At 40.5% G+C, this 25,630-nt stretch overlaps 1 protein-coding gene across 1 annotated transcript; it reads right to left on the bottom strand.

Annotated features, from left to right (window-relative positions):
• Window positions 1-114: 114 nt before the first annotated feature.
• Window positions 115-25,630, bottom strand: slc7a10a (solute carrier family 7 member 10a). Its single transcript, XM_035158301.2, has 11 exons — window positions 25,387-25,630; window positions 18,026-18,230; window positions 15,147-15,298; window positions 6,286-6,411; window positions 5,457-5,610; window positions 5,099-5,222; window positions 4,689-4,792; window positions 4,449-4,545; window positions 4,156-4,305; window positions 2,039-2,216; window positions 115-1,947 (listed from the first exon to the last, which is right to left on the bottom strand). The coding sequence occupies exons 1-11, from the start codon at window positions 25,496-25,498 to the stop codon at window positions 1,847-1,849; spliced, it is 1,503 nt and encodes a 500-aa protein (XP_035014192.1). The 5' UTR covers window positions 25,499-25,630; the 3' UTR covers window positions 115-1,846.

Here is a 25,630-nt window from a genome sequence, read left to right on the forward strand (position 1 = left end):
AAAATTTGTACAAAATACACAAGGATATCATTTTTATCTTGTCAGTAATTTAACAGTACTTTTAGTGAGTAGTCAATTTTGCACAAACCAATCTCCTACCCCCCAAAACAGTGATGCATCTCAGAAGTTGTTGTTTTAATATGCAATTACATTGTTATTCTTGTTCAACTTTACACTTTTACAAAACAGAGGTATACCCATCAATTGTGCAGTATGTAAATGTAAAACATGTCTGAGGAATGATCTTGTCAGGAGTTCCAGGACCATTTGTAACAGTTTTTTTTCCTTCTTTAGTATTTACAGATCTCGACTGAGCTAGCAGCACCTGGACATTACAGACAGACATGTTTTCTTAAGTGTGCGTCCATGGGTTTGATGGAGAGGGGAAATCCCAGTCACTTTGTCCTGAAAAAAAAGGTTTAATCCAGGTACCAACCAGCTGGTTTACATCATGTTAAAAAGGCCCAAACTTAATATTTTCTGTTCTATGAACAACATAAAGACCTTAGACAAGAGCTATGAAAGATTATTAATATCTTCAGGACCACAGGCAAAGGTATCATAACTTCAAAAATTAGATTAATTTGACCCAAATCATTTGGAGTGAACTTCATTTTTAAATTGGGACAGGACAACAGAAAGAAGCTCAGTGGGACTGTAGTTAATTCTACCATATTATGTCAATGGTATCACAGTAAGTTGATCTAAAAAAAAGTCACTGGGCCAGGGTCCACCGCCAGCCCTCCACCTATCTGTGAATGCTGATTCTGCTAATGTGATCCAACAACACGTAGGTGGTAAGTACTGTATCATCACGTCAGATGAAATATGTGAAATCTAATAATTGTCTTGGCAGTTCAAGCTTCTTTCACAGTGGCATTCCCGGAGATGAGGACATTTCCAAAGCACCAAAGTTTCAACAAAGGCTTGTTGTGCTCGACTCAAGAGACAGAAGAGACTGCTGAAGATTAAAAAGACAGAAGAACAGTCTGTCATCATGGGTCGCAACAATGCAGCTTATTCATTTCTGAGAGCGTTAGCCGTTCCTCAGGCTAAAGCCACAAACTCCCCTGTCATTTAGATATGGCTGGGAAAGATGAGCGTCACTGTGTACATCTCTTATAAGAACGGAGAGGTGAAAAAGTATATCTCATGAGAAATGAATGATAGTATAAGAAAGTGGGAGAGAGAGATTTAAAGAAAAAGCATGGCCAGGTATTGTTGCCAGGCAGTTTAAGATCAGAAAAATACTCATCCACAGTTGACAAGCAGTAGACATCATGTGAGTAATTAGTGTAACAGAGTTGAAGATAGCAGCAGTAATATGGAAACATTGCTAAGGGCAGAAACTGCTTGCATATATTTACCTCATAAAAGTTACGATGCTGTCCAAATACCCACACAAACCAACGCAGGGTTCCAACACACACGTTTCATAAGGCACATTAGATTTAGTTTAAGTAACAAAAGTAAAAGACCTTGGAAGTGAAGCAGATGGAAGCTCCTTCAGTGAGTAGAAGGGAGAAGACAAGATGATAATCTGTATGAAAGAGAAACCCTGGCGTACTGGTGAGGGGAATGGAAGGACAGTACTACCAAACAGACAAATTAAAAAACACACACCCTAGCTTTGGGGCTTAACGTGCTAATGTCCTAATTAAACCATCCACTTCTTTTATAGGGGAGGATTCATTGTAGACCCTTTAAGGCTGCACCCATGGATGAACATAGGTAAAACCATCCCTTCAGCATTCAAAAACTGATCAAACAAAATGAAAAATTGTAACGCAAAAACTGTAAGTACAGCTGCTAAAATAAAAAGGGAGTTCCTGGTTCAATGCGGTGCTCAGTCCGTGGCTTTGGAGGAAGTGAGGGGTTCAGTCTCTGTAGGGTCTTCCTGAGGAAACACCACGTAACACACCTTCTGGCCCACATACGTGAATTTTTCTGCAAAACAAACCCAACAGTAGGTGTTTTAAAAAGCCGGAGCAACTTAATATAATCTCAATATGTACTCTACAGTGTCACAGCAACTTACCGACTACCCTGTAGATCCATTTGGGTTTGTTCCTCCAGTGAACACCCACAAAGTACACAGGGACTCCGGTCAGCATGATGACCATGCCCAGGCCACACACCACCGGCTCAGAGTAGAGACTAAAGCCCAGCAGCACAGCCCAGAAAATCAGGTAGGTGATGGGGATCAACATGTTCACCTGCACATAACAAAATCAGAAACACAGGATTTCACTCCAGTCACTGATTCATTCCATCCATTTCCAGATTATTAAACATTTGATATAAATTACACATTTGGAAACTCATACTTTTTCATATTGGTAAATCGTCTGTATTTATATATACATTTTCTAGTCTTGATGAGCATTGTTTAACGTTTCAGTTTTGCCATTCAAGATTCAAGATTCAAGATTCAAGATTCCTTTATTGGTCCCACACACAGTCACACAGTGCATGGATCTATGTGCAGTACTTTCTCTATCACACATCACTCACACACTGCTGGCACAGCCGTCACGGGCAATTTGGGGTTTAATGTCTTGCCCGAGGACACATTGGCCTGCGAAAAGAAATGAGGAGCCAGGATATAATAGAATTTTAAAGGTTCAGTGTGTAGAAGTTAGTGACATCTAGTGGTGAAGTTGCATGTTGCAGCTGAATACCCCTCACCTCACCCTTCCCTTTCAAATATGAAAGAGAACCTGTGGTAGCCTTCAGATGTCATAAAAACTCAAAAGCTGTTTAGTTTATCCAGTTTGGACTACTAAAAAACATGGCGGCCTCTGTAGAGAGGAACCGCTCCTGATATAAAGTATTTAAATATAAAGAGTCCATTCTAGGGTCAGGGAAACAACAATTTGTACAATTTAGATGATTATACACAAGTAAAAACATCACAATGATTATTTTGTATTAAATTTCTGCCAATAAATCCCTCTCACCTAAATCTTATACACTGGACCTTTAAAAATAAATACATAGGACAAAATCATTCATAACTTCATATGTTTATTATTTTGAAAAATAATGTATGTGTTATTCTGCCTCTGTCAGAATACCATACACAAACAAATCATGTAGTTTCCCTTTGAGACATTAGGGGGCGCTCTAATATTCCCCACCGCCACTGTTGTCATTTGCCAAAAGTAAATGACAAATTAAAGCTATGTCTGACATAAATGTTATAACTCACAGTGATAACAGCTGTCAGTCTCCACTATGGCAGCTGAGATAACACTCAGTTTGTTGCCACACGCTGACGGGACACGCCGCTGCTCAGCTGAGGTCACAAGCTCAAAATATCAATGAGTTGTTTTCTAATCGAGGCTAATGGTTTAAAACGCCTGACTGAACATGACACTGAAAACACAGTTTGTATGGACATGTCAATACATTAGTTAGCTAATTAACGTTTGTTGGCTCCAGCTACTTCACCTGCTAGTTACATGGTTAACCCGTACACCAGAAACCCCATCATGTTAACGTTACTCTCATGGATTTTCTAGATGTGGCCACAACAATCACAATCCACATAGACCTTTTGATGTTGAAAGTAAAGAAAATAAGTCAGTAGGAAATTGAAGGGAAGGTAAGTTTAACGTTATTTATGCAGCTGTAAAATGTTCATGCTGTTTAATATATTTTGAACTACTACAGCCACTTATCAGTAATGATCAATGCATAAATATGTGGCCCAGGTCGTACAATTACAGACAATGATTTGAAAAGTTGATATTCAAGCATTAGTTTGGGCTGAGTTTTGGTGTTTCAGTTACTTTGAAGTAAACTGTAGAGTGTGTTATTTCTTACAGGTAAAATAAACTGAACTCTGGAAATTTTCCTGCAATTTTCCAGAGGGGCCTTTTTGTAAGAATGCAAAAGTCTGAGTTCATTACTCCAGACATTTGTCAAATGTCAAATTGGAAAGACAACGAGATTTGAGAGTGCTTTAAACAAAAATGGGATGTCCGCAGTGGAATTCATATATTATGTCCTGCCTCCTGCATGGCTCTACCCAATCTCTTAAAAATGTCCAGACACAGTTTCCCGAACCTTTTCTGGGATTCTTGTCTGAAAACGTCTTAAGTTACATCTTGTTTGTGTCATCATGGTTATGTGTGTCATGGGTTAGTGTACCTTGATGGGTCTGACCAGGTTGGGTCTCTTCTTGCGAAGGTAGAGGAGGCCGGCGATGGTTACCCCATAGGACAGATAGTTGATAAAGGACACATAGTTGATCAGGTTGTGTGTCTCTCCAATACACAGGATGAATATTGTGGCAGCGCACTGTGGGACATGAACACAGGCACAAGGATCAAGAATATATTAAACCAATTTAAAAATCATTAAAATTAGCACTATATTAATGGGGACTCTCTTTTCCCTTTTGCTTTTGAAACAATAGACAAACCTGGCAGTACAGTACTTACACAGACCAGCAGGGCGGGGATGGGAGTGCAGTTCTTTAGGTGGATCATGGCCAGCAGATAGGGCAGGTGACCCTCTCTTGCCCCTGAGAAGCACAATCTAAAAATAGACCCATTTGTGTTAAGAGGAGGTATGTGCTCTACTGAGAGCCATTCTAGGTGTTATTTCGAGCACATAAGGTCATTCAAACTATTTGGCATGTAGTTTATTTGAAGAAGCCAACGTGTGTATGTGTGTTCTACCTGGAGGAGGTGAACAGGTATCCGTTGATTCCTCCAAAGGTGGACAGTGCTACCGAGATTGGCATCACCCAGGAAAACATCCCCAGCAGCTTTTCCCCGAATGTCTGGAACAACACAGTGATTAATGTATTATATCATTGAATTCTACAGATCGTTTGATCTATTAATTTGATTCATGATTCATGATTCATTTCACCTCATATGACTGTGTCACCAAATTTCCCTCTGGGACATAAATAAATAATTGTATTGGCTGATTTACTGATTGAATAAATGGCTTGAGGCGCTGTCTCATGCAATGAATTTCAGCTTCAAGAGGCTTCGCAGTTTCAGTGATTATATTTCCAGACAACTGCCAGTCTTGTTTAACAGTAAATAAACTGATATAAGCTCTGCGTAAACATGCTCACCACTGCCACAGCATTGGAGGCCAGCAGCTCCTCAGGGGACATGGAGGAGAAGTAGGCAATGTTGGTCAAAGTGTACACCAGGGTCACCAGTGGGATTGAAATGTAGATGGCACGAGGCAGGTTTCTGATAGTGAGAAAAATAATGATATACTGTAAGTAAGCTTTGTGTAGGCTTTACAGGGCATTAAACAAGACATTATATAAAAGTATAAACAAGAAAATAATTGAATTAAAATGACTATTATAGTTCTATTATATATTATGTTCCACAGTATAGACATAGGTGTCTATTGTATACTAGCTTATATAAAATACTGAAGAGATATGAACATTCTTTGTGTGTGTGTGTGCGCCGTACTTGCGTGGCTCCACAACCTCCTCTGTGACATAATTGAGGAAATTCCAGCCGCTGTAGGCAAAGGAGGCCTGGAGGAAGGCCAGAGCAATCTGTCCCACTGAGGGGTCCTGACGAAACTCAAAGGCCACACTGGGGTGCAGGGCATCATAGTGACCTGGAGACAGGCGAGATGAAAATAGGCAGAAGTTGAAACAGTAATGATGTCATGACCTTGTGTGGCTCATATGTTTCTAATAGAAGAGTAAAAAAATATAATTCACAGATTATTGGCTTCACAATTATTGAGTATTAATATTTAACACCACTTTTTAACTGATTCAACAGGTGGCTGTACAGCATGGCTTTATCCACATTTACAGTGAAAAATTATCAAATCACATTTTCCCCTTTCTTGATGGAATTGTAAAACCCGCGCCTGGTCACGTTATTACTGCCTGTAGCTGTAATATTCAAAATTATTAAAAAAGGTTATGACACTATTGATCAACAAATACACATACATTATAAAATCACCAAGAAACAAAAAAAGAGCAAACAACAACAACAACAAACACACCATCCCCAGGATCCAGGCTACCCACTCTGACAGAATATCACTGTTTTAAAGATTTTTGGGGTTTATTGAGAGTACCAAAATTGTAAGGTAAGTACTAAGTTCTATTTATTTTATCTTGCTATGAATAATATTCAAACCAAAACCACAATGTGTGTGTGTGTGTGTGTGAGTGTGTGTGTGTGTGTGTGTGTGTGTGTGTGTGTGTGTGTGTGTGTGTGTGTGTGTGTGTGTGTGTGTGTGTGTGTGTGTGTGTGTGTGTGTGTGTGTGTGTACCTCTACAGATTTGGACGAGTCCCACCACTATGATGAGTGCCAGCGCGAGCAGTTTTGCTACGGTGAAAACATCCTGGATCCTGGTTGCCCAGCGTACACTCGAGCAGTTCACCCAGGTCAGGAACACTGTGCACACACAAATACACAAAGAGAAGAAATAAATACACTTTTATAAAATAAGACCTGAACCTCATGGGAAAAGCAGCAGGGTTTTTCACCAGCTGGATGTGTTGAAGTTTGATATTCACCAGCTGAAGTCTAACTTCAGTGTCACTAGTTCTGTGTTCATAGCATCAGTTGCTCTGACGAGTGGAGAGCTCAGGCCCACAATACTGCCTCTGTGTATTACTGGCTATGATTTAAAAAAATCGGAAATCTTAAGATCTCAACATGCTGAATGTAGACTGTGTAAGACATACATACGTATAGACAGGAAAAGAAAGTGAGGGATGTGGGAAAAACTCAAGTCAATCTTGGTGACATTTTGTGCAGGACACAAGAGATTTTATTTAACCACCAACGTTAGTTTCAGTACAAAGAGGGCATGTGTTTTATACTTGCTAAGTGTATTATATAAAAACTAGAAAACCACTTGTAACTTCTGTAACCTAACATGTAAGTCTCATGTATCTGTGGGTCTGTGCAGCCCTCTAAGCTATTTTACGTGTTGAAACACAAGGATAATGCTTCAAGATTCAGTGAAATTGTAGGAGAGGGAGAGAGTAATTGTGATGCCCAGTGAACATGCCCACAGTACGCCCTCGTATGCACCTGGATAACAATTTATACTATGGGGGTATGTAAAAAAATCACAACAATTCATGTGAATAAACACTGATGAAAATATAATTACGAATATTATAGCAGGATTAGGCTTTTGATTTAACTTGCAGTCTCAAATACACTAGATTGGTGTCAGCACCTCTGACTTTATCTAAGGTCAGTTGCTGTACGCTTTCTTTGTACTGTCATTAGAAAAGTTAGTATGTTAACTTGTTTGTGTAATTTCATTTACAGTGAAGGATGAAGATTTTTAACTGAAAAATAAAAGTGGTCAGCTAATATCAGAATCATTGAATGAAATTCATAGTAACTTAGATGTTTTTCTGCAAGGCCTCAGAAGTCCACAAGGGCTGGTTAATGGACAGACACGTTGATATGCAAAACAGGAAGTAAATCAAACGCAAAACTTCACTATGCCTTATATTAAGATAATTATCATCCTTTGTTTAAAAATCTCTAAAGAGACAATGTATCAGGATTGCCCAATTATCTGTTATTAAGAGAGTAATGACTGAAGTGGACCATGCACTCAAAGTGCCAATCAATCTCCATATACCAGTATGATTGTCTGCTGTATATAAACTCATTCGTATTGTACATGGGACTGTGACAGTCATGTGATGCCTTTACCCTAACCCTAAGGTTACTATGTTTTCTCACATCCTCTACATTCCTCTTCTGTCAGCACAAAGAAGTAGAAGAAAAAGAACATCTTTCCTGACAAACAGACAGAAGGAATTGAGCACTTCCTACCCTCTGTTTCCTCTTTGCATAGAGAGTGTGTGTATGTTGTAGGAAGTCATCATGTATGCCCCTGCTCCCCAAATTGCTCCCTCAGACTGACAAAACATAATGCAAAAATAAATGCAGTGATTTGTATCTATATATCTGCATCTGTGCCTCTATAACGACAGGTATTTCATTATTCACAACTCAATATATTTGTGAATCTCCTGTGGATCCTTGGTGACACGTAAAATGTCACATTACTTGTATTTCTTAAGAGACAATCCACAAACAAACGTACAGCGATTTGTATCAGTAAATGTGCAGTCTTTAGAGACTGCTTTTTCTATTTTCTGCACATTTTTTGTCACACAGAATACACAAATGGAGAAGCACCACTCACTTGCCAGTAGATGGCAGTAATCCAACTGTTATATACATGTATATATCAACTGTTAAACTAAAAGGAAGAAGAAGACCATGTGCTAAATGGGGCAGCTGGAAGTAGCATGGCTAACTAGCTTTGTTGATAATGATGGTAAAATGATAATTTTACCACGAAGATATTTCATAGTTGTTCAAGAGCAGAATTCATATTGAACCAAACAGAGTGGATACAAGTGGTCCTCCAGCTGCCTAAAACTCAAGAGCCGGCTTCCCAGGTAAACCCAGTGATGTGTATGAGTTGGGCCAGCACAGAGATGAATTTTGAAAACTTTTGCATAGTTTTATTATTATATTATATAAGTGTATTCTTCTGTAACCACTGTACCACACATTTGAGTCTGAAAGACATTATTAGAATTATATTATAAGACCCTTTCAGACATGCAGTTTGTTATCTTTCTGACCAGTTTCTTCCCGAGTCAAAGATTTAGGCCCTTAAAGACTCTAATTTGATGGAATATGTGACAGCAAGGCACGCAAATCGGGCATCTCTTCAGCCAGTCTCTTTAGCGTTTGATGTTGTGCATCTGAATCGATACGTCCATGCCCTTGAATGAAATTGAATAATTACACTATTCACATGACGATCAATATCTTATGCCAAAGTGTTATGTCCAAAACTAACACAAAAGTCTGGTCTTCAACCTCTGTCTGAAAGCAGTCAATGCTCAAGTCCCAGTCACCTGTACTTAAGTCGAGTCACAACTCTTGGACTTGAGCACTACAACACTGAAAATAATACAAGTTGGATTTAGAGCTTTAACATCATTGGCACATCATTGGTCTGCTGATGTGGTGACTTTTTAATTAGCCAAACCTTGTCATAACAATGAGTATCGATGAAACCGGTTAAGATAAAATCAAACCAGTCCAACAAAACTTTGGCCCAAGACAAATTTCCCTACAGGACAATTAAGTTTATTCAATTTGATTTGAAAAACCAACAGCCAACCCAACTCTGTACATGTATACAAACTAATTATCTAGCCTCAGTTTAACATTAAATTTAGGTGCCAGCGTCTATTTTATTTTCTATGGAAATAATGGGAAACTTCACACCCCCCCAGTACTCAACAAAAGTAAGGCTGCCCAAAACCAAATCTAGTGTAAACGTTAATTTATTAAGCCAGTACACATCTTTTCTTGTATATGTCCGGAGTAATCACTGTCACCGGTATTTACAAGTTCATCACCCAGAGACAGTGACCTTTTGGTTAGCTTGGCCACTCAGTGGTAATGATTGGTATTTATGAAAAAAGGACATTAATCTATACCCACTGTTATTATGTACTATATCAACTGGAAATAGCTGAATGTGCCTTATGAAGCTCATATAGTTTGTGAACACCCCTACCTTGGCCTTTATCCACTTAGTGATCATTGCCTGTGTTTCACATTAACTCAGAATAGTGTGGCACTTCAAAACAAGAGCTAGAGATAAGGATTGAATTGTGTGGGTCACTAAGATTGTCGAGACTCTCGTCGTTCTTTGCCCCGTCCCTTGTCTCTGATCTCTTCATCTTGATCTTTTGTCTTGTTTCTCTCCTCTATATCTTATTTAAACTGTACTTCTTACCTTCTCTCCTGGCGTCTCATTTCTGTTTGGTTTTACTCACAAGCGCAGTCTCCTGCAAGAGTAGCACAGCAGTGTGTGTGCGCATGTATATGGGCATATATGGGCAGGGGTGTTATCAACCATGTCATCCATCAACGAGGCAAGGTTGCCCTCCTACCACAGAAATCCGAACAAACTGCTTCCGCTGGCACGGACACACTCACATACACACGTGAATTTTTGGCAGGAGGATTTCGTGGCACTGGGCAGAGCTTTCTCCTGCCCACAACACCACAGTGTTTTATAGTCAATTACCCTTGGGGTGTTACACGCATTTCCGTTCCTGTGTTTCAGTGAAACACCCCCCATCTCCCCCAGCTTCCCTCTGTGTTAACCCTGACAGGAAGGAGGTGCCAGCTGTCTTTGAAAGTGACAGCGCAGGTAAATCTGTGTCCTGCTGTCACAACTTCTATTGAAGGCTGCCTCAGCACTAGAATACTAAACTTATTACTGCTTTAACTTTTAATGGATTCTGATCCAAACTCTGCAGATTTATCAGGGGGCCTCAACCTCAGGAACGCCTCCTCCTGGTCACTGGAATCACTGAACTAGCAATAACCTCCCAATCCTGTCGGCCGACCATAAGATATCTGACCCCAGAATCCCTGCAGACTACTCTACATACACAGAATTTCGTTTGGGTGAAATACACATAGAGACATACTGACGATGACGGCATAGTACAGTTAGCTATGCAGAGTAGTAGTGTATAAAAGGAAAGCTGCATCAAGTCATTACTGTTCATCTTTGTACATGTGAACTCCCAAAGCTAAGAGGTCTGCACAGACCCACTGACATATGAGACAACACATAGTTGTGTCACATGTTAATATGTGAACTTGATTGTCTGTTGACCTGTGAGTTCATTTGTGGTTTTGCACAGTTTTGCTCTGGGGCAACAACTACACTTGTATCAGCTTGCTGCAACAGCCAAAATATTTTGAGAATTCCTGGATGACAGGACAGGAGTTCTTTTTCTCTTGTGTAGTTCTCACTGAGTTGTGTGTAGACATGTTTTTGTTAAAGTCAGAAACCACAGGGACATTGTTCTTTCCTTTTAGATGGCAGTTTTTTGTTACTGTGCTGCATTTACATTTTATTGTCTTTGTGTCTTCAACAGAGAAGATGCTATGTATTTTTTTTAATTTTTCATTCATTTTCATGTTGGAGATATAATCACCTTTTCCCTTCATTTATGTTTAATGCATTAGAATCAGTGTTGCCAGATGGGAAAAATTTAAGTATGGGGAAACTTATCGTTAGTGACCAGAGTAGGGATGGGAGGCTCAATACCGATGATTCCGAAGCGATTTACTATGCTTTTCAAGGCACAAGGCTCTAATTTTGAAACATGAGACAGTACAATTCTGTACTACTGACTGAGTGAGTGCTGCTGACACCACTCACACCGGCACATTCATCATCAGAAGCATGATTGGCTGAAAAGACTTCACGTGACAAGAGATGTGTAAATACAGACGTAGGGGTCCATATGCACGTTCATCACAACATGCATGAACTGCTGGAAAGACGTCACGAGAGAAGAGATGCGTAAACACAGACGTGATCCATATTTTGTTATCCAGATTACAACTGAAAATACTTTCCAGTGTGGGTCACATGGGTCTCAGGGTTACAGTACCAACCAAGAACCACAACCTGCCCTGTTCATGAACAGCTGTGACCTTTGTTGCATGCCACTCTCTGTCTCTACAACTCTGCCATAACTAGAATACAAATGATTGAAATTCAAATTAGGTTCGAATGATTGCTCTGAATCATCAGGATTTTTATTCAACAAATTAAAATGAAATGGAAAGGGCAGTTTGAATATTTATTTGAATAATGGTATAATTTCTTAGGCTTGTTTTTGTGGAATGTAACATCTGGTCGGCTGAAACATATTATTCCTTCTCTTTCTTCCTCTGCTGCACCAGCGAACTGATGTGGCAGACACACATGTGGTGACTAAAATTGGCACCATGCTGTGCTGGAATGAACAGCAGAAGCTGATACTGTTGTTTCTCCTTAGAATAAGTGAGTTGGGATGTGTAATCGATGCATGGATCACTGAGACTATACATTATAGTGTCCATAGCTGGTGTGTGGAGTGCTGTCTTGTTTGTGATCTAGGCTGACTCACATTCATAGACCCTTAGCTGGGAAAATCTCAGTTGACTCTACAGGGGCCTCAGTAAGACTCAGCAGTGCAGTTAACATTTAATCCACTTAATCTCCCTGAGTGTTTCAGAAAATCTGTCAACACAGAGCTGAGAAGTGTTGACAATTTATACTTGAAAGCCGAGACATTTCTTTCCTAAAGTCACGTAACACTGATCTCAGTAAGCACATAATACTTTCTGAAACAACATAACACTCAAGAATGTTATACAACTATATAAATGTCTTTTTAGTTGCAGTCTGATGTTGTTAAAAGTAGAGGTTATAGCAAGTCAGCTGTTAATGGGGCTGTGTATGCTATGTACTGGATTTTCCCTCGCAGAGGCTGGTTATCCAGTACGGCACTGACACTATGGGAATGTCAGTATTTTTGTATATAAATGGAGAAATGTGCATTTTCTTTCTCTTCTTAGTTAAGGCTAATTGCGATTCCCTGATTGTGTATCTGTATCAGTATAAGTCATAAGTAGTATGTTATAAAATACGTTATTCCTTATCTATTTGTCAGAAGATGGTGTATGGTTTATGTTTGAAGCATTTAAGATAAGCACATATGCAAAGTGTCTCATTGCATCCAGAGCTGTAAACCTAAGGCTAAAAGAATGTGTGACTTTTGAATGAAAATAGAAATCCATCCTCTGCTCTAAGTAATTGCTGAAGGTGGCGATTATAACAATCATCCCCACATGTGCAATGATAGCATGGAGAGCTAACTAACAGTCTATTATCTTCACCAGCAGCTTATAGAGGAGTGACACGTCTCACCTACACCAACTTTTGATGTTTTAGGATGTTGGAGCAACAGTTTGGAAAGACATTTTAACATATATTTCTCTTATCATCCATGATTCTTGTGGTGCTCACAGAAGTATCCTCTCCATCTGATCAGAATCTGACACTTCTGATGCTCAAGTTGCTGATAAAGCTTCAGACATGCATACAGAAGCTCATTCAACTACAGACAGCTGACTACAATGTCCCTGAGTCCCTGTCGCTCTGAAGTGTGATGCTGTGGTCCAGAGAGGAGGATGGGGGGTGGTACCAAGCAGCCAATAGGGATATACCAAACAGGCAACCAGCATGTCATCTGGCCAATTGGAGTCCCCATCTTTGATTTGCAAGGTGTCCTGCCCATATCCTGTTTCCATGGTGCTCAGTGACAGGAGCATCACGAAAACCACTCTGAAACAATGCACAATGGCGTAGACACACCCTCTCATTAGCGGCGTCCTCAAAGGCTGGCACCATTATGTAGTCTGACTCTGATACTGACACACGGGCACACACGTGTGCAGTCACACACACAAACTGGTACAACACAATCAAACTCACAGAGGGGGCGACTGGCCTAACTAAGCAGCAGTTGTAACATTCTGTCGCTAAAAATAGTGGAGGTGTGCTCTGTTAATGCTAAAGCTAGCCTGACACATGCACACACTCTCATGCACAGATTGCTAAGGCTTTCCTGTCCATACCTTTATGCATCCAGAGCAAACAAGACCAAACTGGCTGGCATGTCGCCCACATACGTGCACAGACTGCTTTTGCCATTAGCTATTTTGGTACATAATGCTGTTCTCCAACATTTCAAGGGAAGGTGTTGATCAGAGACTGAAATTGAGCACAACGTTTGTTGAGTAATTCTCAAATGACAATAGCGGCCGTCAGCATACAGCCTCGTAATATATTCAAGCCATGACAAGAAAGTAGCTGGACTTGTCCTGTACAGTTTAATTTACCCTTCTCTTTGATTTATATCTATAGAGCCAGTTGGGAACAGGATTGTCTCGCTTGTTTGCTGAGCACTTATTTAAATAAGTATTTCTTCAATCAAATGCAAACAAAAATGCATTTTTTTGTCTTCACGTTAGTAAATCCTGGCAGCACACAGTACAGTTTACTTTCATCCACTGAACCAGAGAAAGTGGGAACAAAGAGGAAAGTTAAAGCTGTTTGTTAATATTTGTTGAGATTGTTTATGTGTAATGTAGTTATATATTAAGAATATTAATGGCTTTATATATTCTAAAAATTAAGCACTTTATTTTAAGATGCCTATTTCAAAAGCTCTTTATTTTGTTTTTAAATGCAAACCTTATTTTACTTGAAACAAGAAAAGAAAAAAAAATATTCATTCTTATTTTATTATGACAGTACCCTCCAGTTCGAAGTGAAAATAAATAATAAACATTGTTGAAATATTTTGAATTGTACTTTCTTTATTTAGTTTGACAGTCAGTTTTTGACTTCATACAGACGTTGATACAACTACTAGGCTACTTTAAAATAAATGGCACTGAATCATATTGAAGTTAGACATTATGGTGTTTCAGATCCTTTGCTTGAGGAAATTCTCTCTAACTGGACCTCTTTGAATTTTAATTGAATACCCCTAAGCTGAGTTTATCATTTATTTTGTTGTTGGACAGCTTAATGTAGATATATATATTCCTTTTACTTTAATGGAACATCTCTTGCACACATTTTATTTTGGAGACATTTTGTATGGGACTGTAAAAGGCAGATTAGCAGTTCAGACTGGGCTATTTTTTGTAGTGGAATAATGCCTTGCAGTGCATACTTAGTTTTTTGTTTGGGAAAGGCTGAAAATGCTACTTAAGTGAGATTTAACATGTAATATGTAATGTTGCATAGAATTTAAAGTGCATTCGGTAATATGTTAATGTCACAAAATGACTGAATACCTTTCTATAGCCCCACAATGAAAGAATCCTGCCAATGTTTGTTGTAATTGGAGCAAACAATTCTGTATCGAAAAATCACTCTGTGGCATCTGACTTAACATTTAATGCAAAGAAGCATCCAGTATTTCTTAGCCTGTGCCATGGAAATACCCTCTTCTGCATTGGACTCCATGTGTTTTAAGTTTGTTTGTTTGTTTAGGATCGACAGAATAACTATTTGATTAGTATAAGTTACAATGACTGAACATTAAGAAATTAGTGCCACGTACATAGACTGGAGCTTCATCAATCGAATATCTGAGGAAAATATAATAAAAACACAAAACTTCATAGACTAAACAAAATAACTAATGAATTATGACTCAAACTCATCTGGACTAAAAGACGTTTTGTTTGTGACTCACAGATACAGATGGTGGCGAGGAGTCTGGTGGCGATGTATGGAGGCAGGCAGTCCTGGAAGGCTGGCTGCAAGACGTAATTGGAGAAGGTGAGTGCGATGACAGCCAGTGTGGTCGGATACATGATGAGGACAGCACTCCATAACAACAGGAAGCTGCAAGACAAAGAGACAAGGTTAATGCCCTATCTCATGTTAAAGTGAAAAAAATGATCCTGGATCGGCACATTTATCTTGATTGGCTGCAAAATTCTATGGGTTCTTCCTTGGGTTGTGCCCTATCCCTCCACACAATTTCATGGAAATTGGTCAGCAGTTTTTGAGATATCCTGCTAATTAACAGACAAATGGAAATTAAAAACATAACCTTCTTGGCAGAGGTGATGCGATATTTTATACATAAAGATTTATAAGGAGAAGATGCAGCTACAAGGTGTTGTGTGTCGACTGTTAATGTGACAAGGAAAGAGGCCTCCCTGTCCCCTACATCCTGATTTCACACACACTTGGACTGAGCCCTGTCATTACAACCACAGTTTCCTGCTTTTCATTTCTGTACAGCATTGCAGCAATCAGGCCTTGCTGACTTGCTTAAGCGTATCCTTGCATTAGTTATTGGAGAAGTGACATGAGGAGACACTGGCACTCTTTAGCTGGTGGAAACTGTAGGAACCAGAATGTATGCCTCACCTTGCTGTGAATGACTCTGCAACTGTTGAGCTTTCCTGTGGATTTTTGTCAGATTGCCTTCTTCTTTTTCTCATTTTGTTTATTTATTTAATTGGAATATTGCTCATTAATCAACAGACAAAATACTGTAAATGAGCCAATGTTAGCTGTATGGGCTAATTTTATCTGTGGTCCCTAGCCAGTTACTAAGCAAACCGGAATAAAATGAAATGCCCCTTTTGTGGAATATAGTTATGGATAATCCAGAGCTAATATTAAATATTTATTTGTTTTGCTACATTTAGGGGTATAATTAAACTTGAGCATTTAAAACTGATTCCTTTATTGATAGGAGAGAGGAATTTAAGCTTGAACAGGGGAAAGAGAGTGCGGAGGACATGCAGCAAACGTTCTGGGTAAGAACCGAACCTGCGGTTGCTGCATGGGACTCAAGCCTCCGTACATGGTGAGGTTATTTTTGATCTGTTGTGGTGGCTGTTGCTTGCCAGGTTTATAGGTGGCCTTATTGTGCACGTGCAAATGAGTGAGCTAGACAAGGGCACAGAGGACCAAAGAGGCTCCTCCACAGGCATGCATGGTGCTGGACATGCTTGACCTTAGCAGATTTGTAATAACACTATGATCAGCTGACATGTCACATGTCAACATGAAAGTCACAAGACCTTCAGAGGTGATTAGTTGCTGTCCTATTAAACCAAACCTCAAATTTATGGACCCTGGACTGTTGAAGCATGTCCGTAACATGTTAGCTCAACTTCTAGAGACTTAAAAAAGCCAACATTAAACTTATTCGTTTAAAGGGGACATAGCATGCCCATTTTACCACAAGTTGATATGGTTCCTTGGGGTCTTAATGAAATGTCTGTAACATACTTTGGTCAAAATACCACAAGGATCATATAAAACAGCACCCTTTTTACCCTGTATAAAACAGCCCTCCACAGAGCGACCTGTTTTGAGTGCCTGTTCCTTTAAATGCTAATGAGCCAGCTCCCCCCTCCCCCCTCTCCCCCCATGATTTTAAACGATATAAATTACATATTTTATATGATATAAATTATCAAATATGCATCCCATACTTTGTATTCCCCTTGTTGTCCTGGAGTTTTAATTTTCCCAATCACATAATTAAATGTCCCCCTCTGCCCATCCACTACAAGCACACAAGCAGACAGACAGAGAGAGAAAGAGAGGTGGGGGGCTATGAAGACCATCATTTACCCGAACCCCGACATTCAACGGGTACAACAACAAGCGGAGAAAGCAGAATCGCGGGCTGACCTTATATATACAGTCTATGGGGCTGACCAGCGGAGAAATGCACGTCCCTGTGAACAGCCAGGCGGCTGCGCGGCTGAGAACGGCACTGCGCTGCCTCGCAGCTGCGCTTCGCGTCCGGTGTACCCGGCGTAACTACTGTAACCCGGCGTACAGTAGAGCTGAACACTGCGGAAGTCTTCCACACAGCTGGCAGTGTGGAAGACCACTGCGAGCAGCGCAGCGCCATTCTCCAGCGCGCAGCCGGCTGTTCACACGGGACGTGCATTTCTCCGCTGGTCAGCCCCATAGACTGTATATATAAGGTCAGCCCGCGATTCTGCTTTCTCCGCTTGTTGTTGTACCCGTTGAATGTTGGGGTTCGGGGTTACAGTAGCGCTGAACACTGCGGAAGTCTTCCACACTGCTGGCTGTGTGGCGCTGACACAAATTCCAGCTCACGCACGGGAGAGCGGCGGTCGCGCCCGAGCAGCTGCTGCAGCCTCCCAGTCCCAACGATCCAGACAAATGCCACATGTGAGTGAATCGCGGGCTGACCAGCGGAGAAATGCTCGTCCCGTGTGAACAGCCCGGCTGCGTGCTTGGGAACGGCGCTGCGCTGCCTCGCAGCCTCGCTGCCTCCGGTGTAAACCCGGAAGTAACGAGTGTGGGGGGACGGGGGGACGGGGGGGGGCAAGACCATGTAGGAGACTTCCAGTTCCTTGTTACGACACAAAACCCAGGAAGCGCAATCGAGTCGCTCAAGCATGACGTTTCTGACTTAGAGGAACTATAACAAAACGCGCGAGTGTTTTTTCCCCAGAGTTTTTGGGTTGGTAGACATGCCAGATACCCACATTAACCTGTAGAAGCACTAACAAAGTGGAATTTGCATGCTATGTCCCCTTTAAAGAAAAAGAAAACAACAGTGCTTACCCAACAAGCCCTCCAAAGATCTCTGTCACATATGAATAGTCTCCTCCAGACTTCGGGATGGTGACACCCAGCTCAGCATAGCACATGGACCCAAGGGCACAGATCCCCCCTCCACAAACCCAGACGATGAGTGACAACCCCACTGAGCCGGCATGTTCCAACACTCCTTTAGGTGAGATGAATATACCAGAGCCAATGATGTTCCCTGAGTAGAAAAGCAAAGATTAACATTATTTACAAAGTGTGCCCGAGGTTACACAAAATGCTACCACACTTGGAACGTTAAAGGTATAGTTCAGCCAGAAATGGAAATTTACTCATTATCTACTCAGTATCTGTTTTAAAGTGAAAATGCACTTTAAATGCACCTCGTCCGAAGACATTTAGGCATAAAACATGGTGTAAATGACCTTGTTTCGAGTCAAATATGAATGTCGTGGCTTGCGGACACTTGGATGACACCACAGGAGCAGTATGGAGACATGTTATGGTTTTCTGTTTTATTACGTCTTAGGAGTGACTCATTATTTACTTCAATTCTATCGGATTCGGCTCTAACAAAGTTTACCACTGAGACTTCAGAAGTGTTTTGTGGACTAAAACACCTCACCCACCCGTCCATCGGCATAGGGGTGAGTAGATAATGAGTGAATTTTCATTTTGGGATTAACTATTCCTTTAGATAACATTTGCTCTCTCAGACTTATGTTTCTAACTGAGTTAAAAAATCCCTTGTTATATCTGAGGCTTTTCAATCGACCATTTCGAGGATGAAAAGGATGAAAACTAAAACTTGGTTGTACAAAGAAAAAACAAAACAGCCAAGAAATCCCAAAAGGCTTATTAAAACATCCCAGCCATTTAAAATAGGTCTCTAAGGATTAATTTCAGCTGGCTTTTGTTTAATTTAGTGACTTCATTAAAACAACACCTTAAATCAACAATATATGTCTGCGTTGTGTGAGACTGGTTTCAACAGTTTGGGTTTTATTATATTTGATAAACTAAATATATGGCTGACAGTCACAAACACTAAATGTAACAGCAGAACAGGTAACATATTTAGATACACATCAGTAAGTAAGGTAAGAGGTTTTTGTGAAGACTCTCTGTTACCAAGGTCATTGTAATCCAAGAATAGTAGAATTGAGAGCAGCTTGATTTAGTTGTGTTGTAGAAACTTGAGGATGTCTTGAGCACCACCCTCAGTCTTTTAGTTCTGACTGACTGGTGGGAAGTTTCAGGGGTTGTGGTTAAGGCCATTGATTTCATTTTGTCCGCAAAACACACACCTCACACACTTCACACCCAGAAAAGCCATCTAGTCTACATAGGACAGTGAGGAATGCAGACACTTATGTATCAGTGAAACTTAACATCCATTACAAAAATACATGGCTCAACACCGGAGGGTCAAGCCCTCAGGTTAAGACAAAGTTTACTTACACATGAAGGAAAAATGCCACTGCTGCAACAACATTAACATATCTTGCATAGAGAGGGCAGGTGGTTTGAAACTGGAGTAAAGAGACTATCCCTATCCCCCCGCCTACAAAGCACACCTTCTTCCCAGGAGATTTAACAACCATTCAAACCTGACCCTCTGTGACTCACAAAACAGCAGTTGTTTACACCTGCTCTCAGGTGACTCCACTGACTATACCTGTTGTTGCAACAGCCAGTAGCATTGATGAACAGTGACATCACTGACATTGATAGAAGTTAAATAGCTGGTACTCCCCACTGGTCAGTCAGAACTGAAAAAGCCTCTTGATGAGAGATGAAACGTCTTCATATATCTAAATCAAGTGCAATCTCTCTTAATTCCTTTTTCTAATATAGGGTGCAAGAGGAACAACAATAGAAAGAACAAGGCTTAAACAACCATAAGGAGTAAAGGGTTGAATGTAAAGATGTTTTGTCAAACATCATCTGATGCACAGCCTAGTCTGAGTAGACTGAAGCTCTGGTCTGTCCCCTCAGTGTTTCATTATAGCAAAACAGTCGACTGCAGGACTTCTTGTTTAACTATTTCCATTCTGTCGTCAGATTGTTTTCATATAAAATACATTCAGTATAATCATAATAAAAATAGACAGTACAGAGCGCTATTAGCTGATTGTTTTACGTTTTGTATAACGTTCCGTTACACGTTTAATCTTCACTGAAGAGAACTATGCCTTTACAACAATTTAAATAGAAAGAAAAAAAAATACTTGATTAGAAAGTGAGGAAGGGGAGAAGTGAAAAGTGACCTATGATGTAAATACTCAACACATGGCAATGATTACTTCGATAATGTATTCAATCCCTTATGACAGGAATGTATGGGCTTGATATTTTATAGTTTGAACATAAACTTTATGATGAATAACTAATAATAATATGAATAATACTTAACAACCAAAATATAGAACTTGAATTAAGTAAATAAACATTTTTTCTTCTGTAAAATAAGTTTCATTATGGCAAAAGTAACAAAGATATCAGTATTTCTAGTGTTGATACCCATTCAAAGCACGCACACACACACACACACACACACACACACACACACACACACACACACACACACACACACACACACACACACACACACACACACACACACACACACACACACACACAGTGCATTAATGTGGAGCACTTTCTCTATTAAATACATCTATCATACACTGCCAGCACAAACGTCAGGGGCAATTTGGGGTTCAGGATCTTGCCCACCGACACTTGACACTTCAGCACGCAGAATGGGGGAGACAGGGATCGAACCGCTTTCCTTCTGGAAGGTGGACGACCCGCTCTCCTCCTTAGCCACAGCCACACAAATCTGGCTTTAGTAAATACAGTCATCATTGAAGGAAATCAGTACATTTGAACTTGTTAAGCTACTTGTATAACAACGCATATAAATTATGTATGGTCTGTTATGACAGTAGACATATTTTTAAATGGAGCTGGTCAAGCCAATTAGGCCTTGTGACATGGTGGAAACATGACTCACTAGGTCCCTGCTCAGCTGTCCCCCAATCTGGTGTAAAGAGATGTTCCGTGATGGCTCAGTTGGCTAAGAGACAGACTAATAAGTGGCCATGTCATGCACTCTAATCCATCCTGGCTCTCATTTTTCAACACCATCTTGAGGGGAAAAAAAGATGAAACAAAAACTAACACATTAGCAGCTGTCCAAGCAAAAAATGTTTTGCACAGTCTTGCATGTTTTTCCCCTCGTTGCCGGACATTAGGACAAAAGGGGCCAAACAAAAAATTAAATATATATCCGTCCAATATAACAGCTTAAGTGGATTTTAAAACCCAGTGGGGCACACTCCCTGTCAGAACAGCTCTGAGTGCTTTCTAATGATGCAGAGCAAGAGAGGGGGTCTGAACAGTGCATTTATCACTGTCAGATTTGATTGTGGAGGCCGTGGTGAGATGCAGAGCAGTTACATAATGCCTGTGTTGTGTTTGTTATGTCATAAAGTTTGGCATCATAGCTGAAAGCATGAGTCAGAGTCCTACTGACCCTCTCAGCCTCCCTGCACTGGCGAGGTAATGTTCATGGAGAAGGGTAAAAAATCACCCAATCAGCCCTCTGTGCGAAAGTAAAACTAAACTACAGAAACGTATGGTAATAGGTGCAGTAACTTTTTTCCTCTTCACAGATCTGATATATTTACCATTATGTCACACTTAATTCACGCATTCATTTGTTCTTTACCTAATCTACCAGTTCTCCATTCATGCACTTCCACTATTTTTTGGAAAAAAATAAATATACTTTATTGTCCCATAGGGAAATTTGTCTTGGGCCAAAGTGCTACAGCAGCTGCAGAAGACTACATTGTACAACAAACAACAACAACAACAAACTGTACACAAGGACATATCACGCAAGACCCAGAATAATAATGCAGAATAAAAGTGAGTTGAATATTGCACCTGCCCTAAAAACACTTAAAATGATAAAACACTAAAAGGATATAACAAGACAAGCAAGATGAAAAACAGAGACTGGCTTTAAAACTTAAAAACCAAAGTGTGAAATGTGCTAGACAAAAGTATGTTCACACTGACAAGTATGCCAACATTGCAGTGCACTATAAGTACCTGGATGTGGACTCAAAACGCTCAAAAAGATGCTTCTCATTCTCAACAGTAGCCATATACGTTGTGGAAGGGAAGGACCACCAACATATTTTCAAATATGTGAAAATGGCAGCCGAGTGAAGAGGTCAGGTGGTGGTTTAAAGGGATAGTTCAAAGAAAAATGAAAATTCACTCATTATCCAATAACCACTATTCTCTGTATATATATATATACACAGTCATTATTTCCGGTGGGTGCATAGTGGCTGTGATTGATTTGGAACGCTTCGCTGTTGGAATATACACACTATGCCAGAGAGTACACAGTGTACAGAAACCAATTTGAGACACAGAATAACTCTCCTGCCATTTCAGACACTGCCACTGCCCTTCAGTAGCACTGACTTTCCTAAAAAGACACCTGACTCTTCCCCACCCACCTACTCACCTATTCCTTATTCTCTGATCAGCTCTTTGTATTTACACTCATTCCCTGCTAGATTGTGTGTTGTTTATTCCAGCCGTAGGTTTCCAACCTTTTTTGCCTGTTTTGCCTGCAAGTCTGTTTTTTGGATTTAGGATTTACATATACTCACTTGAACTGGTTAATCTACCTGCCTGTTAGTGGCTCACCCTTACTTCTATTTGCACATTGGTGATTCAGCTTGCCAAGCTTTAGTTAGGATGAACAGTTTTGAATCTGTCATGCTTCAAGTCCTCTGAAATCATACACTTCAACTTCACCATTCCACCTTACCAGAGTGAGGCTGTGTGTAGGCCGTCTCTGGTTGCATCACTCAAGTTGTTGGTGTGCACTAGCCGAACACATGTGACTCCATTTCAGAGAAGTCTTGGCAAGTGGTCAATATTAAGCTGAGTGATTTGATCATTCATTTCACTGTTGCAATCATAAAATAGACCAACTAGACTTCATAACCATTGAAGCTCTCTGACTGTGGGTGTCCTGTACGTTGAGAGTGGAGCAAAAGAATTGTACATCTACAGTTTCTATCAAAGCACAATAGGCATTAAGATAAAATGATAATGTTACATTGACCCTGTTGCCTTTTCCTTTGTAAATCTCTCTGAATGTAACAGATTGTGCTTTATGTTGTACCTACTGAGATCTCATGTAAGGTGTTTGTTACTTGTAATAATGAACCTGTTTTGTTTTTATATTCATACATTAAAACAAAAAGAAAACTACTGTGGAATCCACCAGTTCTACAGTCTATAATGTCCATAATCTGGCTTCATATTCTATTTATCTTGGTTTGTTGTGCTATCCCTTTGATTTGGAGAAGTGCGCCTACTCTTGGTTTACAATCTTATCATTCGGTGGCTATCTGCAGAGGCACAGCGGAGACTTATTGAAGTCATGGGAATACTGTACGTTTTAAGTGGCACATTCCTAATGCCTCATGATACCAAGCTTGCACCAAAGGCATACAATTAAAGTCAGTCTTATGACTCTGCTGGCTCTGTTGTGTGACCAATCTTTAAGGCTGATGAATGACCACCTCAAGTCAAAAACATGAGCTCACATTTCAAGATAAGTTGTAAGTTCAGAGTTAAGAGCTATTGTGAGGGATGTCAGGGTGCGAGGCTATCTCTTCATCCACTCTCTCATTCATTCAGTCTTCCAAATGCATCCCCAATGACGAAACGGCAATTCAAACATTCACAATCAGTAGGACTTCAACTGAATTAACTCACGTGCTGCAGATGCAGCCTGTTGAGCAGTTAATATAAGGCAGTGCATGGATGGGATGTGATAGAGAAGCGATATAGAATGCGTATGTATGGGTGAACTCATTGTGTAAAGTGCTTTAAATGGCTGTTAGGACTAAAGCACCATATAAGTGCCTTTTATTCACCATTTACTGTGTCAATCATGCAACTGTTATTTAAGTTAGGGCCAGCTGTATATTTTTATATACAATACGTTGTCTTTCAACTACATGTGTCTCGTGACTATTTTTGTCCAATCGTGCCTGCAGTGAAAGTTAGGCCAGTATAATTAACTCAAGATGTACAATAAAACCCTGAGAATGAAGAAAGCCCCCAGGCACATTCAAGACAGCAGTGTTGGAACATTTGGGGTTATTTCCATCGTGCAAAAATTAATCAAGGTCTTAATCTAACTGTGGTTTTGGAGAATTTTCAGACAATGTATTAATGTAAATAAGATAACAAAGGTTAAAGGGCACAATGCTGATTTCTGAACAGCAGTGTTACCCTACTCTACAAGGTGCGGTTAACAATCCCTGCTGTACAATAACAAAGAAGTGAGATAAAGTATTTTAACCCAAGAACAGACTAAAATAACTTCATGACAGCCTTCATGTCCTTTCATTAAGTCAGTAGCGTGTCCTCCCCCTGCCTCCAGAAATAGAAGCTAGATATTGTATGCATCCAGACCCAGACCGCTTATCAGCTGCTGCTTTAAGGAGGCCTCTGAATCAATATCACATTATAATAACACAAAGAATAACCGGTAGATTTACTGCTGTAGCTGAAGTTGTTTACAATGAATACTGTTGTGGCATCGTTCAATACGTCCAGTTCCCTCCAGATATTTTGCACAGTTTACAACTTCCTGCTTCAAACAGACATTTTTTACATTGACTGTTTTGCAGTAAAAGTAAATTTATGGTATAGGCTGGTCATAGCTTGTCACTGCATGGAACAGCATTATCCTTGCTCTATCCGGTGAGACTACTCGGGAAATCGAACCCCTAACCCTGACAAAGTTCGAGCGTTAACTCAGCTCTGGCACAGAACCACACGGAGGATCTGCTTTTTGCGTTTCAAGCTGAACGTAGGAAGATCCAGCCACGTAAGCATGCCCATTTTCAGAATATCACCGAATGATGCAACCATTTCCACATATGAACAGCAGCCAGGAGTCAGGACTGGATCCAGACATCAGAGGAGGAGCATCCGTGCGTAAAATCGACCCTCGGTGCGTATTTTGGCGGATTAAGTGCCATAATTCCACGTATCATTCAGAAACTACACAGGGACACCGCAGGGACATCCACTCGGTGTCCTAACAGTAGCTCAGGACCAGAACTAAACCTGAACCCGCTGAGGAAGACTTGTTTTGTGCCAATACATTGTAACTTCAACTACAAAGCAACAGCTGCACATCCGCCACGTTACAGTAGTTCTTTCCCCTCAGACACGCGTCTCTGTTAACTTCTCCCTCACTGTATCCACCCGCTCTGCACCAACAGCTCTACTGCACACAAAGGCTGTCAGACACTCACCGATGATAATAGCGCAAGCGCTCAAAAGTCCAATTTCTTTCTTCAGAGTCACTCTGTCGCTCTTGGACGAGTTTTTATCCCTCTTCTCTGTCTCGTTCTCGTTGTCCTCCATCTCCTCCGCCTTGCAAATGTGCCTTCTGCCCGCCTCGGTCCGGTCCAGATACTGTACACTGAACCAGGCTCCGCTCTCTGGGTCGACCCTACAACATCGTACTGATGAACGGAGGAGGACATGCGCATGCGC

Source organism: Hippoglossus stenolepis, chromosome 1, assembly GCF_022539355.2.
Source record: "Hippoglossus stenolepis isolate QCI-W04-F060 chromosome 1, HSTE1.2, whole genome shotgun sequence".
Classification (NCBI taxonomy): domain Eukaryota; kingdom Metazoa; phylum Chordata; class Actinopteri; order Pleuronectiformes; family Pleuronectidae; genus Hippoglossus; species Hippoglossus stenolepis.